The sequence below is a fragment of the Microplitis mediator genome, chromosome 1 (genome assembly GCF_029852145.1).
Source record: "Microplitis mediator isolate UGA2020A chromosome 1, iyMicMedi2.1, whole genome shotgun sequence".
NCBI lineage: Eukaryota > Metazoa > Arthropoda > Insecta > Hymenoptera > Braconidae > Microplitis > Microplitis mediator.
This window is the reverse complement of record NC_079969.1, coordinates 16,531,465-16,554,198: the sequence shown is the minus strand read 5'-3', so window position 1 is coordinate 16,554,198 and position 22,734 is coordinate 16,531,465. Positions and strand designations below refer to the sequence as shown.

The window sequence follows — 22,734 nt, the reverse complement described above, 5'->3', positions numbered from 1 at the left end:
GGAGCTGTAGTCTTGATATTAATTCATGTCTTCTTTTGTTGGTTTGGATCGAATTTACGTTGATTGCCATAATTTTGATCACTGATTTTGGATTGGAATCTACCAGGTGGTTTGAAGTCTAACTTGAGTAATGTTTTTGGGCCTTATTCGCCATTGGGAATACCTAGGGAAGCTATAAATGAATTCAATTCTCTGTGAGTTATACTCAACGTTTGCCAGTCTTACATTAATTGATCTCATTTTTTGTGCGATGCCTGCTACTGTTCTTTGGAGTTCCATAGCCCACGTGAGTGGCTCCAACAGGTTAATCGGTTTTTGTATTTGGGGTTGTGATGATTCTTGTGCATTGGTCTCTAACTCGAGGACTGCCTATCTAAATGACATATTTTGTTGTATATATCTGTCATTTGGGGGTGGTCTAGGCCTGCTGTTATTTAGCGCCTGTCTATTACTAGCACTTGTTTTATTTTGCTTCTGCTCTTGTGCAAATTTAAGATACGGGCAGCCCTGGTAGTTAGCAAGGTGGCCTTTACCTTTGCAGTAAGCGCATGTAAGTTTGGTTTTGTCGTCTTCTTTAGATATGGTACATTCGTCTTTAGGGTGGTTTTCGCCACATTTTACACATCTATAGTTCATCCCACATGAGGATGCAGAGTGACCCACTCGCTGGCATCTCGTACATTGAATCGTTTTAGGTTTGTGTAGGCCTTCCCATTTTATGTTTTGGTAGCAAAGCTTTTTGATTTGAATTAGATTTTTTAGTATGCTATCTGATGTGATCTGCACTATAAAATGTTTCCTGCTGTTTTCTTGTCTCATCGGCAGTTTTTTAATTTTTACTATCTTAACTTGGGGTGGCTGAAGTTCAGAGATTTCACTGGCGATTTGCTCTTCTGTGAATGTTCCATTAATATTTTTAAGTAGAATTGTCTGTGGTTTATCTTCTTTTTTTGTATATGTGTAAAATTCTATTTTGTCCTTGAGACTGTTTATTATTTGGTCGTATGATGCTGTGTCTTTTGTGTATATGGTTTGTTTATCTCTATTTGCATAAATGGTGAAGGCGTTTTTGTCGATGTTACCGTCAAGCAGTTTACTAAGGTTCACTGCGTTTTGGTCCCAAAACATTTTATCCCCGACAATTCTTCCCCGACAATTCATCCCCGCGACGATTCATGACAATGACAACTTATACTTCCCTGTCGAAAAGCTCTCATAAATTCTGATAAGATATTGAATATTTTTTATGAGAATCTATGAGCTTCGAAAATATCTATAAGATTTAAAAAAATTCTCATATGAATTTTTATGAGAATCTATGAGTCAAAGCTTTTGATGTGTTCCTATCATGATTTCCGTACTAGATTTTAAAAAGAATGAGTAAGATTTTTTAATTTATGAGATTTTGTGACTCGAATTCCGCCAACGATTATGAGATTGAATAAGTACTGTCACTTCTATAAGATTGTTACAGTTTATTCTAATCTATTTTCAACAAGAATTGATCAGGCGAATTCCGATGTCATAATACTTACAAAATCTCAATAAGATTATTTTTTTATACGAAATTTCCAGAATTTATAAGTTTTAGTAAGAATTATCCTAGGAGATAATATCTTATTGAATATCATAAAATATTTGTCATATTTTATGAGAAAATATTTAACATGTATTTCTTCGAAAATTTATGAGACTGAATCAGGAATCACATGGACAAATGCAGACCTTTTTCTCATAAAAATTTTATGAGAATTAGTAAGAAAATCTATAATCGAATTAACTTGTAAAAACTTAAAAGATTTAATTTTAATTTAAAAGCTATGTGATTTATGAGTTTTTGTAAGTTTTAGTTAGAAGGCTATTACTTATAAAATATTATGGATTACTTATGAGATTTTATAAATAATTTCCATTCACATAAAACATTAATTTTATCAGATTCATTCAAAAATAATTGCTTAACTTCATTTTTTTTTTATAAGAATTTACACCAAAAATATTAATATTATCACTATTTCTTGTACTTTAAATATTTTAACTGTTCAGAGATGAGTGAAAATATAAGTTTCTATGTGATTTTTTACAAACCCAGTAATGTATCTTGCCCCATTTTTTTTTTTTTTTTTGTGCATTATTTTTTTGTAGCGATATTGCATTTTTTTGGTTAAACAGAATAAAATTTCTCGGAACAAGTACTATTCTTTTTACGCAAGTATTTTTGTATTCTCTGGCCAAAATAACAAAAGCTGCTTAAGCCAAGAGAAAAAATTTTTTGGGAGAAAAGATCGATATGGAGAAGGGGAAAGTCACCGGTGCTAGGCAGCAGCAGCGGGAGTAGTTCGGTGCTCGCCACGAGATCGCGCCTACGATTTGTAGTGTTCCTGGTAAGACATTTATTTCAGAAGTGTTATATTCCAAATTTCAATACGATTTTATTCGAGTACTCCTCTGTCATTTGACAGACCAACAAGTACCTGTTTGGGTTGTACTATGGTATATCCCATAATACATCATGACTTTAATATTTAATATTAATGTTTACTTGAGTAAATTTGATGAATAAATAAACGGACTCAATTTCATAGATTTTTCGTGAATAGATTGCTAAAGATTTTCCGCGTAAATACTCATACAAATATTCTTGAGTATACATAATAGAAACTTTTTGAATTCATGCTAAAAAATTCAATAATTTAGCATATAAACTATATGGAAAATAACTGTACTCACATTGATTAATCAGTATCAAATCTTGTATGATTACTTTAGAAATCGTCTCATACAATCTTATTAATTTCCAAAATCTACTCAATTGTAAACTTTACATTTTTCGAAAACTTATAAATACTTATAATTACAATATTACAGCTTCTGTTTCTTATAGATTCTGATAATTTATATGAGAATTTTAAGAAAAAAATTTTTTTGATGCACCATCTATGAGAAAATAATTGTATCAGAATTTTTGAGATTTTTCGTGGACAAATACTGATCGTTTTCTCATAGCCAATTTTTTTTATGAGATTTTATAAGACCTTTTCCACAGGGTTAGACAAATAATACCCGATAATTTACCTGTTGGACAATTGATACTTCAATAAAAATATTAAATACAATAAACCAGCTATAAATATTGTTAATTATGAACATTTTATCAATATAATTTTAATACACACTTTCTCATAACCACATCATTTAGCACCATAGTACATAATCGATCATTAGTAATTATTTACTTTATATTAATAATAAAATATTATCTCTTAATTACTTATTAACACTAATTTTTAGCGATCAATATAGTTAACTAATTAGTATCACAATTGCTTAAGGCACTTATACAAAACAACTGAATATACAAGACAACATAATATCCAGAAGTCGCGATACTTGACTACATTTAAATGATCTTTTAGATAATATCGTTATTATTATTGTAATTATTCTTATTATTATTATTATTGTTGATGTTTCAATTAAATCATTGGGTTACTAAACTCAAAGTTACATAATATTCGGTTGATGGAAAAAAGTATAGATAATTTTTTTCATGGATTTGATGTGCTTGATAATCGTACAAATATTGATTAAAATAAAGAATGATTAGAAATAATTATCAATATAAGGTAGATTGTCATGGTTAAGATGTCATAAGATGAACAGTCGTCGGGATGATTTATCTCACAGATATATTGTCGGGGATTAATTGTCCGAGGATGATTAGTCGTGCGGATAATGTGTCGGGGATGAAATGTTTTGGGACCAAAACGCGTGACACCGTTTACTAATTGTATCATTGATTGAACTGTTATTTGTATAAATTGGTGGAGGTTTGCTCCTTGGACTCTTATTTAACACAGTCTGCGATGGCCGTATGCTGGCTCTAGTATTTGGTCTACTCTGTTGATTTTCAGCGACATCTTCTGGTGCACCAGTTAGGGGGTCAAAAGAGTTTAAAGTTGATGGGTTTTCTTTGTTTGTCTCAGTAGGTAACTTAGCTGTTTTTCTGGGGGTAATCCATTCATCTTTGTCTCCGTCTACATTATCGTCTGTTGTATGGTCGACTACCACTGGATGTGGTAGAGTTCGCGCGTGATCTAGCTTTGTTCAGGTTAGGTTTTACGCTATTCGTCATATTTAATTTCTTGTTATTAAATAATCGTTCGATATCAAAAGAATTCAACTCGCCTTTGTTAATTCCTGTCCTGATGTTTCTTGCAGTTTTTGGGTCTCGTGAGGTGTCCGATAGCTGCGTTTGCGTTTTCCTCTTGTTATTGAGGCCGGCCATTGTTGGCACGTGCCTTTTTAGCCTCTGTGTTTGATCCAAATTTATGTGTTGAGAAATTTTGATTATTTTTTGAATATATGCACTCACTGAGATGCACTTATTCTAATAATTTATTGTATTCTGATATATTGTTGTAACAGTTTGGTAGTTATTTAGCAATTTAGCAGTATTCAGAGGCTCGACAATTTCACTCCTTACTGTAGCGAGGCTGCAGTAAACTAGCACGACGCTCTGACCAACTAAGCTAAAGAACCGAATGGGCTCTGAATAATAGCAGAACAACAAGAATTTATTACTAGATTTTTCATTATTTATTAGTTGTCACATCGATTTATTTCATTCAAGCCGTTAAAAAATATCAATTATAAGAAATTTCATTATTTGAATAACTCTAAATATATATATATTACGGCGATCCAAAAAATAACAAACTTTTTTTTTTTTCTTCCAAACAGGTTTAAAAGTTTCAGTTAGATAAAAAAAGACGCCTGTGAAAATAAGAGCTCTTAATATTAACATTAAGAGGTTCCTCATCGCACTTTTCTATTTCCCATAACATGGGAATAACATGGGAAAAATTTTTTTTACGTCTTCTGATTTTTATAAGTAGCTAACGATGCGTCATAGGAATAAATGGCAGGCATATTTTTGTAGGGAATTGAATGCTGTACAAAAAAAGATTCTTATCATTTTTTGAGGAATCTATTTGTTCAAAAGTTATTTGAGGTTGAAGTCGAATTCATATTAAATTTTGAGATTTTCTACTTTTCCGGCGAAACTATCAGACTTATTACAAAATATCATCAGACCTTTTTTGTAGACAATTTTATTCCCTAAAAGTTATTTCTAATAAAGTTTTTTCGAATTCCGCATTGTTTTCTAGTTATTTTTATTTTAATGTCAAGCTCTTAAAATCAATCAGAAGACTATTTTTTTATGAGCATGACATTAAAATAAAAATAACTAGAAAACAATGCGGAATTCGAAAAAACTTTATTAGAAATAACTTTTAGGGAATAAAATTGTCTACAAAAAAGGTCTGATGATATTTTGTAATAAGTCTGATAGTTTCGCCGGAAAAGTAGAAAATCTCAAAATTTAATATGAATTCGACTTCAACCTCAAATAACTTTTGAACAGATAGATTCCTCAAAAAATGATAAAAATCTTTTTTTGTAGAGCATATATATATATATATATATATATATATATATATATATATACACCAAATATCACTAGCAAGTAGAAAACATCATAATCATAGATCAAATTGAACGGAATATAGTATAGTGCCGGATAGCTCAACTGGTAGAGCACTCGGCGCGATACCGAATTGGTCTGGGTTCGATTCCCAGTTCGGTCTATCTATATTTTTCTCAATTTATCTATAAATTGTCTTATTGAGAAGGTTATTTGCATGTTCAGGTTTCTACTATATTTAAATGGTGATAGATCTTGCCAGATATGATTATATCATTCCATATATATCAGAGTATGTACATATATGGGGTATTTCACGCCAAATCCACTACTTTTGACCCCAACCCCTTTCGATTTAACTGAAAATTTTTCTTCCTTTTCTACCCCATTAAAATCATTCTCAGAAAATTTTCAAATTTTTTTACCCAACCTAAAAAAATTTATGAGTTTTTCAAAAAAAAGGCTTTTATTTTTTCGAATAGCTATAACTTCTTCAAAGATTGACTAATTAGAACGTTATTTTTTTTATATTTTTGTCTTTAATTGGACTTTTCAGAAAAAAATACAAAAAAATTTTAAGATGATAAGCTACACCCTAACGGACCCAATTTACAGTGGGTTTATCGTAAATTACGGTAAACCCACCGTAAATTGCGGTAATCAACCGTAAAATATTGATTCAAAAGTGAAAAAAAAAATTGAAGATACCTATAATAGTAGTTTATCTATCGAGTGCGATCGTGTTTAAGACGCGAATGTGAAGATTGGTGCCCGAGCTGAAGGCGAGGGTACCAACACACGAGCGTCTTAGACTCGATTGTACTAGATAAATACATTAGTTTTTGTGACAGATATTTGAAATTTACTACATTTAGTGCCTATAAATGGCAGGTTATAAATCCGCGTTTATTTATTTGGTAAGATTGTTTTGATTATTTGTTGAAAATTAGAGAGAAGTCGGTAAGTGGACGAATTGAAATGATGATAAATTTTGTCACAAGATGGCTCGTTAAGTTACTTCGATATTTTTTGGTCGTTTGCTATCGCACATGTAACCAAAAAATATTTTTTGATCCGACGATGACATCACTATTAGAACGATTAGGTATCTTTTTTACCATCTGTATCTTATCTAATATTTTTAGCTGCCGGCTATAGGCGCTAAATGTCGTACATTTCAAGTGTCTATCACAAAAATAATTTTATTGTTTTTTTTTAAACTGCACCTAGAAACAATAAAAATGGAAAAAAAAACTTACCATTTGGTCTATTTTCGACCAAGTCATGGGCTTTTGAAATAGCAATATGCGTTGGATTTCTTTTTCGATAGCCTGTGACTTGGTCAAAAATAGTCCAAATGGCAAGTTTTTCTCATTTTCTTTGTTTTTAGGTGCAGTTTTTATAAAATATGTGTTATACCTTATTACCCTGAATGTGTAAATATTCACGAATTAGAAAAGATCTGATCGTTCAAGAATATTTTGTAAATTTTGATAATTAACACAAGTTTTCTTTTCTCCAATCCCAAAGTATTATCTTTTTCTTTAAATTATCGAAATATACGTAGTGACGTAGTCGTATATAAATATATCACAAATTTAGGTTAACAGTTCTGAAATATATGATTTTCACTTTAGGCCACCATCTCCGTTGCCGTCTCACAATGGTTTTCAAGATGCAGGATTTTCTATTGGATTAGATACTGCATCTATGGATAGTCAGTTAACCTTGAAAAGTTTTGACTCTTCAAGGCTTGACGACGAACATAAGTTGATCGCCAAGTATGCCCATCGGCTAGCTCAAGAAGCTAGGACAGTGGTAAGTTCATGCAAACATATGTTTTCATTGTAATTGTATTCCTTTAGTTGTAGTTTGTTCAAAAAAATTATTCACAGGACTGTAATATTACGTATATTTAATTCAGTTAAAAGGTTAATGTCTTCTAACAACTCAAGAGATAATTAATGCATGAATATATATGTTAACGCTTTTGCGAATTCGCATTCTTCAACTATATTAAACATACATATATTGTAACATGAGGAAAAATTCGACACCGGTTAAAAATTATTTAAAAATAATTAAAAGTTACCCATTGAGCAAATTTTGATGAAATCTATGATCGCAATTTTGATTTTGACCATAAAATCGATCCAACGCATAGATTGAAAGAGAGCCCTGATTAAAAACTCCGATTGAAACCGCTGATTTCCGATTGAATCCGATTGACTCCGATTGAATCCAATTGGTTCCGATTGAAATCCGATAGACTTTCAATCGGAATTAATTGGTTTCAATCGGAGTTTTTAATCAGGGAGGTAGGGGAGAAATGCTGCGGTTATAACAAAAAATTTTATTTTTTCGATTCCATTTGTTTTTTTTAAGATAGTAAACTTAAAAACTGTCAAAAAGTTAGCTGATAGTATCTTTTATGTGACTGACAGTTAATTTGTAGAAAGTCAATGTTAACTCATTAAAAAATCAATTTATTTAACTAAAGTCAGGGGCTAAGATGGCGGCGCGCGTGGCCTTTAGTTGTAACACAGTGCAGGGGCAGTTGTAACACGGAACGAAATAGATATTTTTCACCAAATTGCTTTTATTATTCAGTCTTAATACATACTATTATACTTGATTAACTCTTAAAGTCAAGTATTTAAACTTAAAGTATCACATATATTTGTTTGACAGGTTCGTAAGAGAATATCCTTTAATATACCACCTCTGTTAGTGGGTGCTTTCTTTGGAAATTTTTGTTTCTCGCGCATGTGCAGATCAAGATGCGCACTAGTTCTGCGCACATTTGTTTTAAGCGCAAGAATTTAAAAAAAAATTTTATGAAAATTAATTAATATTTTTTCTACGATAGTAGGGGAGCATGGGACACGAAGGCCCCCCTCAAAAATTAGGTAAAAATTTTTTTTTTCATTTTCCGTCAAGTTATGACCTTTATAATGTTTTTATTATATTTTAGGTCAATATGTGATATGTGGGGCGAAATGGACCATTCGAAAAAAAATTGTAACGAAAAAATTATTTTTTTTTTTATTTTCAGTCGAGTTAAGGGGTTAGGGGTACTCAGGGGTATGAAAAAATGATGATTTTCAATAATTTTTTTTTTGTAGTTAATTACTTTATTTGACAAAAATAAAAACATAGCTTTATTAGAACACGTTTCGATTTGACTTCACGAAAATTTCAAAAAAAAAAATTAATAATTCAAAAAGTTATCGCTGTTTTTGTAGAGCCCGTTCCTCCCGAAGTCCTTTGCGGTGATCATCATAAGTCCTTGGAGATTCATCTAAAATCAATCGGACAAGAAAAATTAGTTTTATTAATAGATAATCTTGTGCCTGATCGAAGCTTTTTTTTTTTTTTTCGAAATTAACAAAATGGCGGCCTCAGGAAATTTTTTTCAAATTTTCGAGAAAAAAACCGACAGTTTATTGTTAAAAAAAAATCGAAATTTTGAAAAAAAAAAAAAATCCTTCGATCAGGCACGAGTTTTTAATGTATTTCAAAAGTACAATAAATTTTATTGAAATCTACCGAGCAGTTTTTAAGTTACAGTGATCACCAGTTCAGAAAACATAGTTTTGAGAAAAACGCATTTAAAGTTTTGCTATGGATTTATGTCGAATTATAAGAATTATTTAATAACTTACACTGAGTCATCTATTCCTGGACCATATAATAGCTCTTCAGCCGACATAGCAGCTTCCAAAATATCGATTTGCTGGTGCCTACGTTGCAATCGACCTTCTCGGGTGTTATCATTAGCGCGCTTATCTGCTACTTTGATACGTGCAGCATCCATTCTTTCTGCATACCGATGAGAATTAGGCCCACAATTAAGTCCTAGTGTATTCATCAAGACTAATAATGAATTTATACCCTCATTAAATATACACATAGCAACGTATGCAGCTATTTGTACGATGGTAAAACTAGTATTTACCGTTTTTGGGCATATTTTCCATACTAGTTGGTTAAAGCTTTCATTATTATTCTGATTGAATCCACCTACACATCTTGAAAGTAAATTTTCATTACTAAGATCTTCGTATATAGGCTTGATAGCTTTTAAAACATCAGAAGGTAAAGGAGAATAATCGTGAGAAAAGGTATCAAGCTCTCCTCTTGCTTCAGCGCGCTGGTAAGAGCACCAAGATTCTTCGCCTTTTGGACACATATCATGATTCGGTTTTTCATCACTCGAGCCGTAGTGATAAAAGGTTGCCATTATAGCAGATTTCATATTTTCAATAGAATCACAATGCCGGCGTATTGCTAAACCATAGTACACAGTTAGTTTGTCTATTAATTTTCCTGTGAGCTTACCTCGACCACCAAGACCTTTTTGTTTACTCTTCAGCGTACGTAATCGACTCCCCATCCGCTTTTGGACATGCCCTATACATTCCTTTTTATTTACAGTTGTATTTTCGTAAGGATCTGATTTTATAATTCCTGAATAGGTCTTGGAGTCACCATCACCAATATAGTTGGCATACTTAACTCCATATTTAGTTTCAGAATACGAAAACATTTCGACCATCGCATCCACCTCCATTTTCCCAGAAGACCCTTGATGATTAGCAGAACACACATCTTCATGCGATTGATACCATTCCTCGAACTCAACAGTATTTGTTTTTTTTTTCCAATACTCACATAGCTTACAATATGCACTTTTAATGTTTATGTCAAGAATCTTTCCAGTAAAATAGCCAATTATAGAAGAAACTCCAAATGACGATGTATATCCCCGTTTTTGCCAGGTTCCATCTCCCGATACAGTTAGATGATTTATATCTTCATTTTCAGTTGTTGGCATTGCTTGCTTTTCTTCATTCACAGCTTTCGTCATGAAGGTTTCTGCGACGGCTTTACTACAATTCAAAATCTGTTTCAGTAAAATTGTATGCGTAGATTTATCTAAAAAAGACGGCATGTCCATCAGGCCGCAAAACTTGCACAATCCTTCGTATCCTATTCCTAGTATTCTCATTACAAAAATGAAACGTCTGTTTATTTCATAAGAATGCCCAACGAAAGAACAGGAAGGAATATATTCATTTCCACAGTTATTACATGCAACTACAATTTTGAATCCCAGCCCACGTGTACTTGCTGTTTGAAACACTACATTTCCATCACATTTTTTACATTTTATAAGAGCAGAAATTGCAGTGAATACCTGAATAAAATTTATTATTCGAAATTCAGTACTGCTGTCTTCAGGTACATCATCTTCAGTGTTTTGTTTTAATTTTTTAGAAGATGTACTCTGAATACTTTCATCACGTTCGGCTGTTTTCGGATTAAAAACATTCTTTCTTTTGACTGAACGCGACTTATTAATTTTTTCAGAACTCCGAAGTTCTCTTGAAACCTTTCTAGAATCACGTCCCATGGTTAATAATTTAATTCACTTGAGAAATAATTTATCACAAAACTATCGACTGATCAGTGCAACGACTACAGGTATACTGGCAACCAAAAATTATTTTTCAGTTCTTGTACTACCTACAAATTGTGAATATATGTAGAAGGATATATATATATATATATATATATATATATATATATATATATATATATATATATATATATATATATATATATATATATATATAATTATAAATACATTAAAATGGGGAGATATTCATGACAATGAAACCCGAAAGGTCGGTTGCTTGCAGCTGTTTCTAGCTACCTGCTCTCGAATGCCACGTAGCACCCGAGCGTCCTTTGGTCATTGTTAAATAACTCGAAAAGAATTTGTCGGATTCACTTCAAATTTTCACACAATATTTTTAAAATATTATACTTTAAGAAAATGCAAAAAAAAAAAAATCGATTTTTTGAAAATTCTGACTACCCCTAACCCCTTAATTTTTTAGTTAAAATTTTTTTTTTAATTGGTCCATTTTACTCTACATATCACATATTGGCCTAACATATGATAAAAACATCGCGTGCCAAATTCCAAAGGGGCGTATTACAGCAGTTAGATAGGGTTCCATGCCAAAAGGGCGTACACGGAAAAAAAATTCTAGTTAAATTTACAATGCTAACATCGTAATTTGTCCTATTAATTATTGTATTGGTGGACTAGACTTTTCACATCGTAATTTTTACGATAGAGGGTTGGAAATTTCATTTAAGAAATAATACTTCAGACAAATAATACGAAGTCTTAAGCTCTTTAATATAAATTACGATGTAACATCGTAAAATTTCAAGAGAAATTTTAAATAAAAGATTATAATAATAATCGTTCGGAACAAAATATAAAGAACTAAATCGTTGTTTTCTTTTATCTTATATCAATAATATTTTTGGAATGAACTGATTTTGACGTTCAATAAGGCATTTGGCACAATTTTTTGACCTCTCCATTCAAAAAAAATTTTGAAACATTTGATGAATGATATTATGAGTTATTCGGGGAAAAAGAAGGAATCGGTATTTTTTCCACTCTTAATCACCAATATTTTTTGAAATAGTGAACCGATTCTTGACGTTTAAAGTGACATTTGACGCAGTATTTTGACCGCTGATGTTAAAAAAATATTTTATAATTTAGCTCAGCAATTTTGATATTATTAGAAAATGATACTTTTTCAAAATTCTATTGACAACGGTTTCTTTTCAACTAATGAACCGATATTGATGGTTACGGTAGCATTCGACGCGGCTTATATTTTACACCTGATGAGATTTTGGAATCGATCTACCGATCACGTTACAAATTATTCGAAGAAAAATTTTTTTGAAAAAATTTTATTTTTGGAATATCTCCGAATATACTGTACCGGTTATGCTCATTTTTTTCAGAAATTGTTGGAATTGATGAGCTGCTCCAGACGCGATCTTGAAAAGCTCAATCGGTTCATCCGTTCAAAAGTTACAGAATATTCACATACATACGTATGTACGTACATACACACATAAGCTCGGACATCACCTTGAAATTAATCAGAATAGCTTCCTAGAACCTCAAAACGTCAAGATCTGTTAGAGATTCAACTTTCGAAAATCGGATCAAAACCAATAACTTCCCTTTTTTTGAAATTTTTCGATTCTCTTAGCGGGAAGTTGAAAGTTATTTTCATAAACAGGGTCGACGAATATGTCTGATTTATTATCAACAATTATCGAAGCGAAATTAGTAATGAATATATTTTACAAACGAGATATTATCTTTAGGATGTTTTCGATCGTAACTTGATCAAAGATTACTGATAGTGCTGAGGTACTATCTTAGAAAAAATTTTAATAAATTTTCATAAATTTTTTTTTTAATTCTGGCGCTTCAAACAAATATGCGCAGAACCAGTGCGCATCTTGATCTGCGCATGCGCGAGAAACAAAAATATACAAAGAAACTACCCAGTTATTCTTGCTTTAACTTTACCCATTTTAAATTAAATCTGTCAAATAAAAATATTCATATACACAAAGTGAGGTTATAATCTCAAAAATAAACGAAATAAACATATTAAAGTACTTTCTGATGATTATTATAGCATAATAATGATGCTATAATTTATTTACGTACGAAAAAATTCACAATGAATAATGTCAATTGCAAAAAAAAATAAAATCCACCTTTTTATTGCACTCAGATATCACTTTGTTTACTAGCAAACTACACTATCCCAGAGTAGATTTGTGGCGCATCCAGTTTGCGCAGATCCCATACACGACTCTGAGTGTTGCAACTGCTACTCGTTCAAGTGTTACAACTGGCCCTCACGCAGAATTGTTAATAAAAATCTAATTACAATAACAAAAATCAGTAAATTGATATAAAATTCGATTATACAATACTCTTGATATGTCCCTTCAACAATTCTCAATATTTTGATATCGGAACAAAATTAATAACTGAAACTTTGATCTAGTCAATAATTTACTATTTTGAATAAGTTAAAAAAAGAATAATAATAATTTTTAATTTTTTTAATAGTTTTTCATTGAGTGTTACAACTGCCCTTTGTTACAACTGCAGCACCTCTCCCCTACGGTTTCGACTTCGAGCGTAACGGCCGCGTTTTTGTGTTTTGAGAACAATTTCGATTTACGATCAAAGAACAATTAGATCGCGAGCAATAATTACGAATTGTAAACAATCCGAGTTATTGAACAATCGAACTAGCCGCAGCATCGGCACAAAAGTGGTCAATGTGACGTGAGGATATTCGTGTAAGACCGTTTCCCTGATAAAACAAAATGATTAAAAATGATTTGTTTTTTAATCATTTTAAATACTTTTTAATCCTTCAAATCATTTCTAATCCTGTCTCTTATGGACATTTAACGTGTGAAATCATTTTTAATCATTTTGTTTAATCAGGGTTTTGTGTTGAACAAATGAAGTGAATTTTTGTACGTTTTGATAAAGTTTATAAATTAATAAATTACGTATGTTAACGAATCTTAGTAATATTTGAATGAGTGACCGAAATGAAATTAATTACGTTTTTTTATTTTATTCGGAAATTTCGAAGGATTATGGATTATCTATATGTTTTATTTTTACGGTAGTAGAGCCTTGCCGTGTAAATACTCTGACGTCACTAGTCGAGTATTTCGTTACGACGTACGTTGTATGATTGTGTTGGAAAAATAAAATAAATTTTATTATACACTTATCCAAACCTTTGTAGTGAGTATGCACTGATGTTGTAACGTAGATCAAGTACAATTATTATCTATCGAGCAATTTTTCTAATAAGTACTGAGATTGTGGATACTTATTATTACCGATTTGAGTGATGAATTTTTAACTTCCCGCTAAGGAAATCGACGATTTTCGAAAAATTGGGAAGTCATTGTTTTTACCCCGATTTTCGAAAGTCGAGTTTTCATCAGATCTCGACGTGTTGAGGTCCTAGGAAGCTATTCTGACTATTTTCAGAATGATGTCCGAGTGTATGTATGGATGTGTGTGTGTGTGTGTAAACTCTTTGTAACTTTTTAACTAATGAATCGATTTGGATGGTTGAGGTGGCAATCGAAAGAGCTTGTTGGCCCTCAACTTTCCTGGAAATTTCAGATCATTTGATCAAGTAGACTCGAAAATATTGGCGAATTAATGAGAAAAAAAAATTTTTTTTTTTAGTTTATTAGTGATTTCTCAGAAACGACTCAAACGATCGACTTCAAAATCTTATCAGCTCTAGAACTTTATAAGCCGCGTCGAATGCCACCTCAACCATCTCAATCGGTTGATTTGTTCGAGAGATATCGTTGGCGAAAGAAATGGTAAAAAACGGTTTTTTTCGATTATCTTTGAAGTGACTCATCTGATCAATTTCCAAATTTAATCAGCTCTAAAATTCAAGAAAACGCGCCGATTGCCACCTCAACCGTCAAAATCGGTTGATTAGTTCAAAAGATATCGGCGCTGAAGAGTTAAAAAAATAACATTTTATGTTTTTTTTTCCGGATAAATCAAAATATAATGTGCTAAAATGTGTCTGAAATCATACCAACTCTTTCTCTTTATAGTCTCTTTCGATCATCAGATAATGTCATATAACTTGTTCCTTAGTTTTAAACATATTGTTGGCAAAAAATTGAAAAAACCCAGTCGTTAGTGTTTTTCCCGGATATTCCATATATTATTGCTCTGACCTAAGTCAAAACTCATTTAAATCTTGATTTTGATCACTGACATTGATTTCTGCCTCAATACATGTACTTCAGAGAACATAATCGATAATAAAAATTTAAAAGCCACTTCTTCATTAATGATTTTCGATTCTTAACTTTTCAAACTCTACACGGAGAAAAAAATATTGTTCTCAGAAGTATACTGTATAGTTACAGTAACAATACGCTATAGTTATCTACTAGATTGTTACTCCAACGATCTACTGTATCGTTCTGACAACAATACGGTGGATAGCTCTGGGACCTATACGGTATCGTTCTGAGCCCTATCTGACGTCACGCGCGTTGCAAATTATATGAGATATTTAAAAACCTGTATCATTCATAAATAAATGATAAGCAAATAACTTTGATTAAATAAAATAATTTATAAAACTGATTTATTAGTTAGTTATAGTCTAAATAAATTTTTAATATAAATATAAATATATCTTTTAATTTTTTGAATTTATTTATTAGTAATTGAATTTTAAATTCAATTTTAATTCAGATCTTATTTGTTTATTATCTCATTAATTATTTTTCTTCTATTTACGTATCACATTTAAATTATAAAACATCGACTATATATAATATTTAGATTTTTGGTTATGAATGTATATTTGATTACAAAAAGCATAAAAAAACACTTATCAATAAATATATCAACATAGTTATGGAGATTTTACTCTGTTAATTTATTAATTACCCGTGGGTCCATATTTCAACATCACAATTATTTTTTACACTATTTTTTTTATTAAACGTCTGCTAGCAATAATTATACAATATTCAAAAGTTGGCGCGAAAATGGATGTTTAGTTAGGTTAGACGATGCCGTGTGAGGTGACGACTACGGAAAGTCGTATAGGGCTCACAGCTATCTAATAGATAGTTACTGGAACGATACGGTATTGTTACCATAAGCATACGTATTGTTGTGGTAACGATCTACGAGCTACTATACTTTAGATCGTTCGAGGAGCAATATTTTTTTTTCCGTGTAGCATAAAACGTAACTTGTTAGAGCTTGAAAAGCTCATAAAAAAATGATTCCATGTAATAGCATTTTCGAGCTCGAAGAGCTCGAAAATATATTCACAGTGATGTTTTTAAGCTCCTTGAGCTCGAAAACAGCGGGAAGTTTTGGGGCTGGCCCGCAGGCCAACCGACGCCCAGATTTTTTTTTTGCTATGTTGAATGAGATATAGATCGTATGGTCTACTAAGTATTTTGCTTTGTTTATTTTGTTTATATCGAGTCTTAAGTCAACACCGGCGAATTTTATTTTGTTGTAAACTGATTATTTTTATTTGTGATCTTAAATTTTTGTACTGTCAATATATAACATTTTATTTTTGTTAATTTTGAACAATCATTCAATCGTAATCTTAAGTCACCGATCTTTCCCTGATCCATCACCCTGAGCCGTATTACTTGAAATTTGTGAAATTAATGACCATATATATTAGACTGGGCCAAAAAAATTGACTATTTTTTTTTTTCATAGCTATATCGAAAATATTATTCAGGATGACAAAAAAAAAATTTCATGAAAGTTTGAGTCCTTAATATTAATTTTAAGAGGTCTATCATCGCAATTTTTAATTTTAATTCATAATTTGATGTTTTACGTCAGAACTGCTAAAACATTGGAGTAAAAAAAATTCATTTCCACTTTTTCTTATGTAAAATTGAATTCCCTACAAAAAAAGTCTGATTGAAAATTTTCGTCAGACAAGCCGTTTCCGATTAATTGAGCTTAATAAATTGATGTATTTTTTCGATTTAACATTTTTACTTTTGAATTTTGTAACTGACAAATCAAGAAATATCTAAAAAAGATCATGACAGATTCTTAAAGGAAATTTAATGCTCTACAAAAAAGGCCTCTTAACATTTTTTGCTAAATTCACTCCTTCGAAAATTATTCAAGGTTGAATTTGAGTCGAAACGATTTCAATAACGTAAATAACTTTCGAAGGAGTGAATTTAGCAAAATATGTTAAGAGGCCTTTTTTGTAGAGCCTTAAATTTCTTTCGAAAATCTGTCATGGTCTTTATTAGATATTTATTGATTTGTCAGTTACAAAATTCAAAAGTAAAAATGTTAAATCGAAAAAATATATCAATTTATTAAGCTCAATTAATCGGAAACGGCTTGTCTGACGAAAATTTTTAATCAGACCTTTTTTGTAGGGAATTTAATTTTACATAAGAAAAAGTGGAAATGAATTTTTTTTACTCCAATGTTTTAGCAGTTCTGACGTAAAACATCAAATTATGAATTAAAATTAAAAATTGCGATGATAGACCTCTTAAAATTAATTTTAAGGGCTCAAACTTTCATGAAATTTTTTTTTTGTCATTCTGAATAATATTTTCGATATAGCTATGAAAAAAAAAAATAGTCAATTTTTTTGGCCCAGTCTAATATATATATATCTTGAAGTTAATAATAATTAAAGTCTTGTATTTTGGATGGCCGCAAAGAGTTACGACTTCATGGTCAATAAACAATAAATAATAAGAATAATAGCTTGATATGGCCACATATGACTTAATATGACCATATATGAAAATTGGCAATTAATAATACTACAGTAGCAATTAGCCGCCTTTTTATAAAAGGACTAACTACCACCAGCTCGCTTCGCCGGGCATTTTGTAACGTTAAATAACTGTATATTTTTTTTTATTATTGATATCAATATCCTAGAATTAACCGTTTGAACATCCATAAATATTCTCATTCTCCCACACCTTTCTATGTAAAAAAAAAGATGTAAGTAATAATAACATAGTACAGACTCAATTTTTAATTCCCTTGCTAGCCCCGTAACGGTCAGTTTTATAAAAACAAAAATACACCGTTCATTTTTTCGTTGTGTAAATGATAAATATTTCAAGTTTTAAGCCTGTAAATCTTTATGATCAAAATGTGAAAATTTGCATTTTTTACGCCCCCACGAACCTCTATAGAAGTCAACTTTCTGGAAAAAATTAATGATATTAATTTTTTTTTTTAAGCAAATACTTATTTCAAGGTTCTAGTCTATAGATCTCGCAAACTCTTTGTTACATTTCCACTTCCTCATTAAGCAAAACGATTTGACGATTAAAAATTTAATCGTCATTAATCGTCTTTAACAGTCATAATCGTCATAGTTTTTCACATTTAATCGTCTCTAATCGTCAAAAGGCGATTTATTATTTTACGATTAAAAACGATTGATGACGATTAAAATTTTAAATCGTCATGAATCGCTTTTAAACTTCATGTGGGACCAGAAATTGCAATATTATTTTACGATTAAAGACAATTCATGACGATTAAAAATTTTAAATCGTCATGAATCGTTTTTCATCCTCATTCGGGACCAGAAATTGCAATATTATTTTACAATTAAAGACGAATCATGACGATTTGAAATTTTTAATCGTCATTAATTGTATTTTCTTATCAGGGCTGCACAATGTTGATATTTAACTCACCCGATGAAAAGATTTTTATATAATTATATACAATCGTATATAATTCTGTATAAAAATGCAAAAAAGAAGAATAAAATTATACACAAATGTATTTATATATAATTATATATAATCTATACGAAAACATTATGTGATTATATAAAAATGTATATATTTGTATACAATTTGTGTATACGATTGTATATGATTCTATACAATTAGATATAATTATGTACGATTGTATACCCTGATGAAAATTTTTCGGACTTTTGTCCGAAAAAGTCTTTAGAGCTCTGAAAAAGTCTTTAGAACTCTAGAACTGAGTTTTTAAGACAGAAGTCCGAAAAATTTTCACCAGGGTACAATTGGATCGGGCCATTTTTTCTATCCAATTTATATATAATTTTATACAATTGTATAAAATCTTTTTTCATCGCCCTGGTTAAAAAAGAGAATTAAAGAGGATTAAAAATTAATTGAATCCTTTTTAATTCTCCGCAGAGAATTCAATAGAATTAAAAAAAATTCATATTTAGGAATTTCCAATACTTTTTAATCCTCTTCAGAGAATTAAATAGAATTGGAAAGAATTCAAATTTAGCTATTTTCAATACTTTTTAATCCTCTTCAGAGAATTCAATAGAATTAAGGGGTTAGGGGTAGTCAGAATTTTCAAAAAATCGATTTTTTTTTTTTTGCATTTTCTTAAAGTATAATATTTTAAAAATATTGTGTGAAAATTTGAAGTGAATCCGACAAATTCTTTTCGAGTTATTTAACAATGACCAAAGGACGCTCGGGTGCTACGTGGCATTCGAGAGCAGGTAGCTAGAAACAGCTGCAAGCAACCGACCTTTCGGGTTTCATTGTCATGAATATCTCCCCATTTTAATGTATGTATAATTATATATATATATATATATATATATATATATATATATATATATATATATATATTCACAATTTGTAGGTAGTACAAGAACTGAAAAATAATTTTTGGTTGCCAGTATACCTGTAGTCGTTGCACTGATCAGTCGATAGTTTTGTGATAAATTATTTCTCAAGTGAATTAAATTATTAACCATGGGACGTGATTCTAGAAAGGTTTCAAGAGAACTTCGGAGTTCTGAAAAAATTAATAAGTCGCGTTCAGTCAAAAGAAAGAATGTTTTTAATCCGAAAACAGCCGAACGTGATGAAAGTATTCAGAGTACATCTTCTAAAAAATTAAAACAAAACACTGAAGATGATGTACCTGAAGACAGCAGTACTGAATTTCGAATAATAAATTTTATTCAGGTATTCACTGCAATTTCTGCTCTTATAAAATGTAAAAAATGTGATGGAAATGTAGTGTTTCAAACAGCAAGTACACGTGGGCTGGGATTCAAAATTGTAGTTGCATGTAATAACTGTGGAAATGAATATATTCCTTCCTGTTGAAAATATGAAATCTGCTATAATGGCAACCTTTTATCACTACGGCTCGAGTGATGAAAAACCGAATCATGATATGTGTCCAAAAGGCGAAGAATCTTGGTGCTCTTACCAGCGCGCTGAAGCAAGAGGAGAGCTTGATACCTATTCTCACGATTATTCTCCCTTACCTTCTGATGTTTTAAAAGCTATCAAGCCTATATACGAAGATCTTAGTAGTGAAAATTTACTTTCAAGATGTGTAGGTGGATTCAATCAGAATAATAATGAAAGCTTTAACCAACTAGTATGGAAAATATGCCCAAAAACGGTAAATACTAGTTTTACTATCGTACAAATAGCTGCATACGTTGCTATGTGTATATTTAATGAGGGTATAAATTCATTATTAGTCTTGATGAATACACTAGGACTTAATTGTGGGCCTAATTCTCATCGGTATGCAGAAAGAATGGATGCTGCACGTATCAAAGTAGCAGATAAGCGCGCTAATGATAACGCCCGAGAAGGTCGATTGCAACGTAGGCACCAGCAAATCGATATTTTGGAAGCTGCTATGACGGCTGAAGAGCTATTATATGGTCCAGGAATAGATGACTCAGTGTAAGTTATTAAATAATTCTTATAATTCGACATAAATCCATAGCAAAACTTTAAATGCGTTTTTCTCAAAACTATGTTTTCTGAACTGGTGATCACTGTAACTTAAAAACTGCTCGGTAGATTTCAATAAAATTTATTGTACTTTTGAAATACATTAAAAACTCGTGCCTGATCGAAGGATTTTTTTTTTTTTCAAAAATTTCGATTTTTTTTTAACAATAAACTGTCGGTTTTTTTCTCGAAAATTTGAAAAAAATTTCCTGAGGCCGCCATTTTGTTAATTTCGAAAAAAAAAAAAAAAGCTTCGATCAGGCACAAGATTATCTATTAATAAAACTAATTTTTCTTGTCCGATTGATTTTAGATGAATCTCCAAGGACTTATGATGATCACCGCAAAGGACTTCGGGAGGAACGGGCTCTACAAAAACAGCGATAACTTTTTGAATTATTAATTTTTTTTTTTGAAATTTTCGTGAAGTCAAATCGAAACGTGTTCTAATAAAGCTATGTTTTTATTTTTGTCAAATAAAGTAATTAACTACAAAAAAAAAATTATTGAAAATCATCATTTTTTCAGGCCTCTGAGTACCCCTAACCCCTTAAAAAGAATTCATATTTAGCAATTTTCAATACTTTTTAATCGTCTTCAGAGAATTAAATAAAATTGAAAAGAATTCATATTTAGCAATTTCCAATACTTTTTAATCCTCTTCAGAGAATTCAATAGAATTAAAAAGAATTCATATTTAGCTAAATGCAATACTTTTTAATCCTCTTCAGAGAATTAAATAGAATTAAAAAAAATTCATATTTAGCTATTTTCAATACTTTTTAATCCTCTATACACGGAGGAAAAAATATTGTTCCTCGAACGATCTAAAGTATAGCAACTCGTAGATCGTTACCACAACAATATGTATACTTATGGTAACAATACCGAATCGTTCCTGTAACTATCTATTAGATAGCTGTGAGCCCTATACGACTTTCCGTAGTTGTCACCTCACACGGCACCACCTAACCTATTTAAGCATCCATTTTCGCGTCTATTTTGTGTGACGGGTGTAATTGTTGCTAGCAGACGCTTAATAAATAAATTATTTTATTTAATCAAAATTATTTATTTATCATTTATTTATTAATGATAAAGATTTTTAAACGTCTCATATCATTTGCAACGCACTCGGCGTCAGATAGGGCTCAGAACGATACGGTATAGGTCTCAGAGCTATCTACCGTATTGTTGTCAGAACGATACAGTAGATCGTTGCAGTAACAATCTAGTAGATAACTTTTTCGTATTGTTACTGTAACTATACAGTATACTTCTCAGAACAATATTGCACACCTCAAGCGCGAAAGCGCAGGTGTGCTTTATGGACGGTTTTTTTTATTCGACTATTTTACTCATATAAAAATCTTTCTACACTATTTTTATTCTACCAAGATAGGTAAAATTGTATACTAGCATATAGAGAATTTATTAAGGAACAATTTAAACCCAACATTAAGTCGATTCATCATTTTATTCGTTTAAAATAAATTATTTTAACTCAAGAAACCAGTGCTGTCAATTGTTACGTATGAAACTTCGTAAACACGATAACTCTCGATAGACACCATTAATCGGCCTAACTATTTTTTTATTGTCTTTGTATTTTTTATCACAAGAACCCTTATGAAAATTACTATCTGAATCCTTTTAGTATAATTGTAATTCATTAACGACGTAAAATTGATTATTCGTAAAAAATTTAGCTGCTATTTTTTTACTGTTGTTATTATTTTTTTCATTGTTTCTCTCTATTAACTTATGGTGGCAGCACTAGCGTATGAATATGTTTGAAAAAAAAAACGACATCTAAGACAAAAGGCGGGATATTTAAAAAAAAATGTTAGTAAAAAAATATTAAACTGAAAATAAGAAATAAAAAAATCAAATTGATAATTTTTAAGTTGAATAAAAGTTCATAATAAAAAAAAAAAACATTAATATTATATAATAAAAGTAGTAATTAAAAATAAAATGAGCGATTGAGGTGTGCACTTTTGGATTTTCCAACA

At 30.8% G+C, this 22,734-nt stretch overlaps 3 protein-coding genes across 9 annotated transcripts in view; 2 read left to right on the top strand and 1 right to left on the bottom strand.

Annotated features, from left to right (window-relative positions):
- LOC130678162 (dystrobrevin beta) overlaps positions 1–22,734 on the top strand; it is a 160,151-nt gene that overhangs the window by 110,995 nt on the left and 26,422 nt on the right. For all 5 annotated transcript variants that reach the window (XM_057485199.1, XM_057485202.1, XM_057485194.1 and 2 more), the window contains one exon: positions 7,126–7,306. In XM_057485199.1, coding sequence (XP_057341182.1) covers positions 7,126–7,306 — 181 coding nt within the window. The remainder of the gene's footprint in view (positions 1–7,125; positions 7,307–22,734) is intronic.
- Positions 8,559–11,022, bottom strand: LOC130678164 (uncharacterized). Of its 3 annotated transcripts, none has more exons than XR_008991771.1 (3): positions 9,447–11,022; positions 9,154–9,364; positions 8,559–8,789 (listed from the first exon to the last, which is right to left on the bottom strand). XR_008991771.1 is itself a non-coding variant. In XM_057485203.1 (2 exons), the coding sequence occupies exons 1-2, from the start codon at positions 10,902–10,904 to the stop codon at positions 8,786–8,788; spliced, it is 1,755 nt and encodes a 584-aa protein (XP_057341186.1). In that variant the 5' UTR covers positions 10,905–11,022; the 3' UTR covers positions 8,559–8,785. The 3 variants fall into 3 exon arrangements, 1 of the variants encoding a protein (XP_057341186.1); XR_008991770.1 differs by having other exon boundaries at positions 9,154–9,346; XM_057485203.1 differs by having other exon boundaries at positions 9,154–11,022.
- Positions 19,560–21,167, top strand: LOC130678165 (uncharacterized). The gene is made up of 2 exons (XM_057485204.1): positions 19,560–20,668; positions 21,033–21,167. Exons 1-2 carry the CDS (start codon positions 20,049–20,051, stop codon positions 21,034–21,036), a joined length of 624 nt encoding a protein of 207 aa, XP_057341187.1. The 5' UTR covers positions 19,560–20,048; the 3' UTR covers positions 21,037–21,167.

What these genes read in the sequence shown, in the direction of transcription:
- LOC130678164 (XM_057485203.1), bottom strand. Translation starts at nt 10,904, where the DNA reads ATGGGACGTGATTCTAGAAAGGTTTCAAGAGAACTTCGGAGTTCTGAA.
- LOC130678165 (XM_057485204.1), top strand. Translation starts at nt 20,049, where the DNA reads ATGAATATATTCCTTCCTGTTGAAAATATGAAATCTGCTATAATGGCA.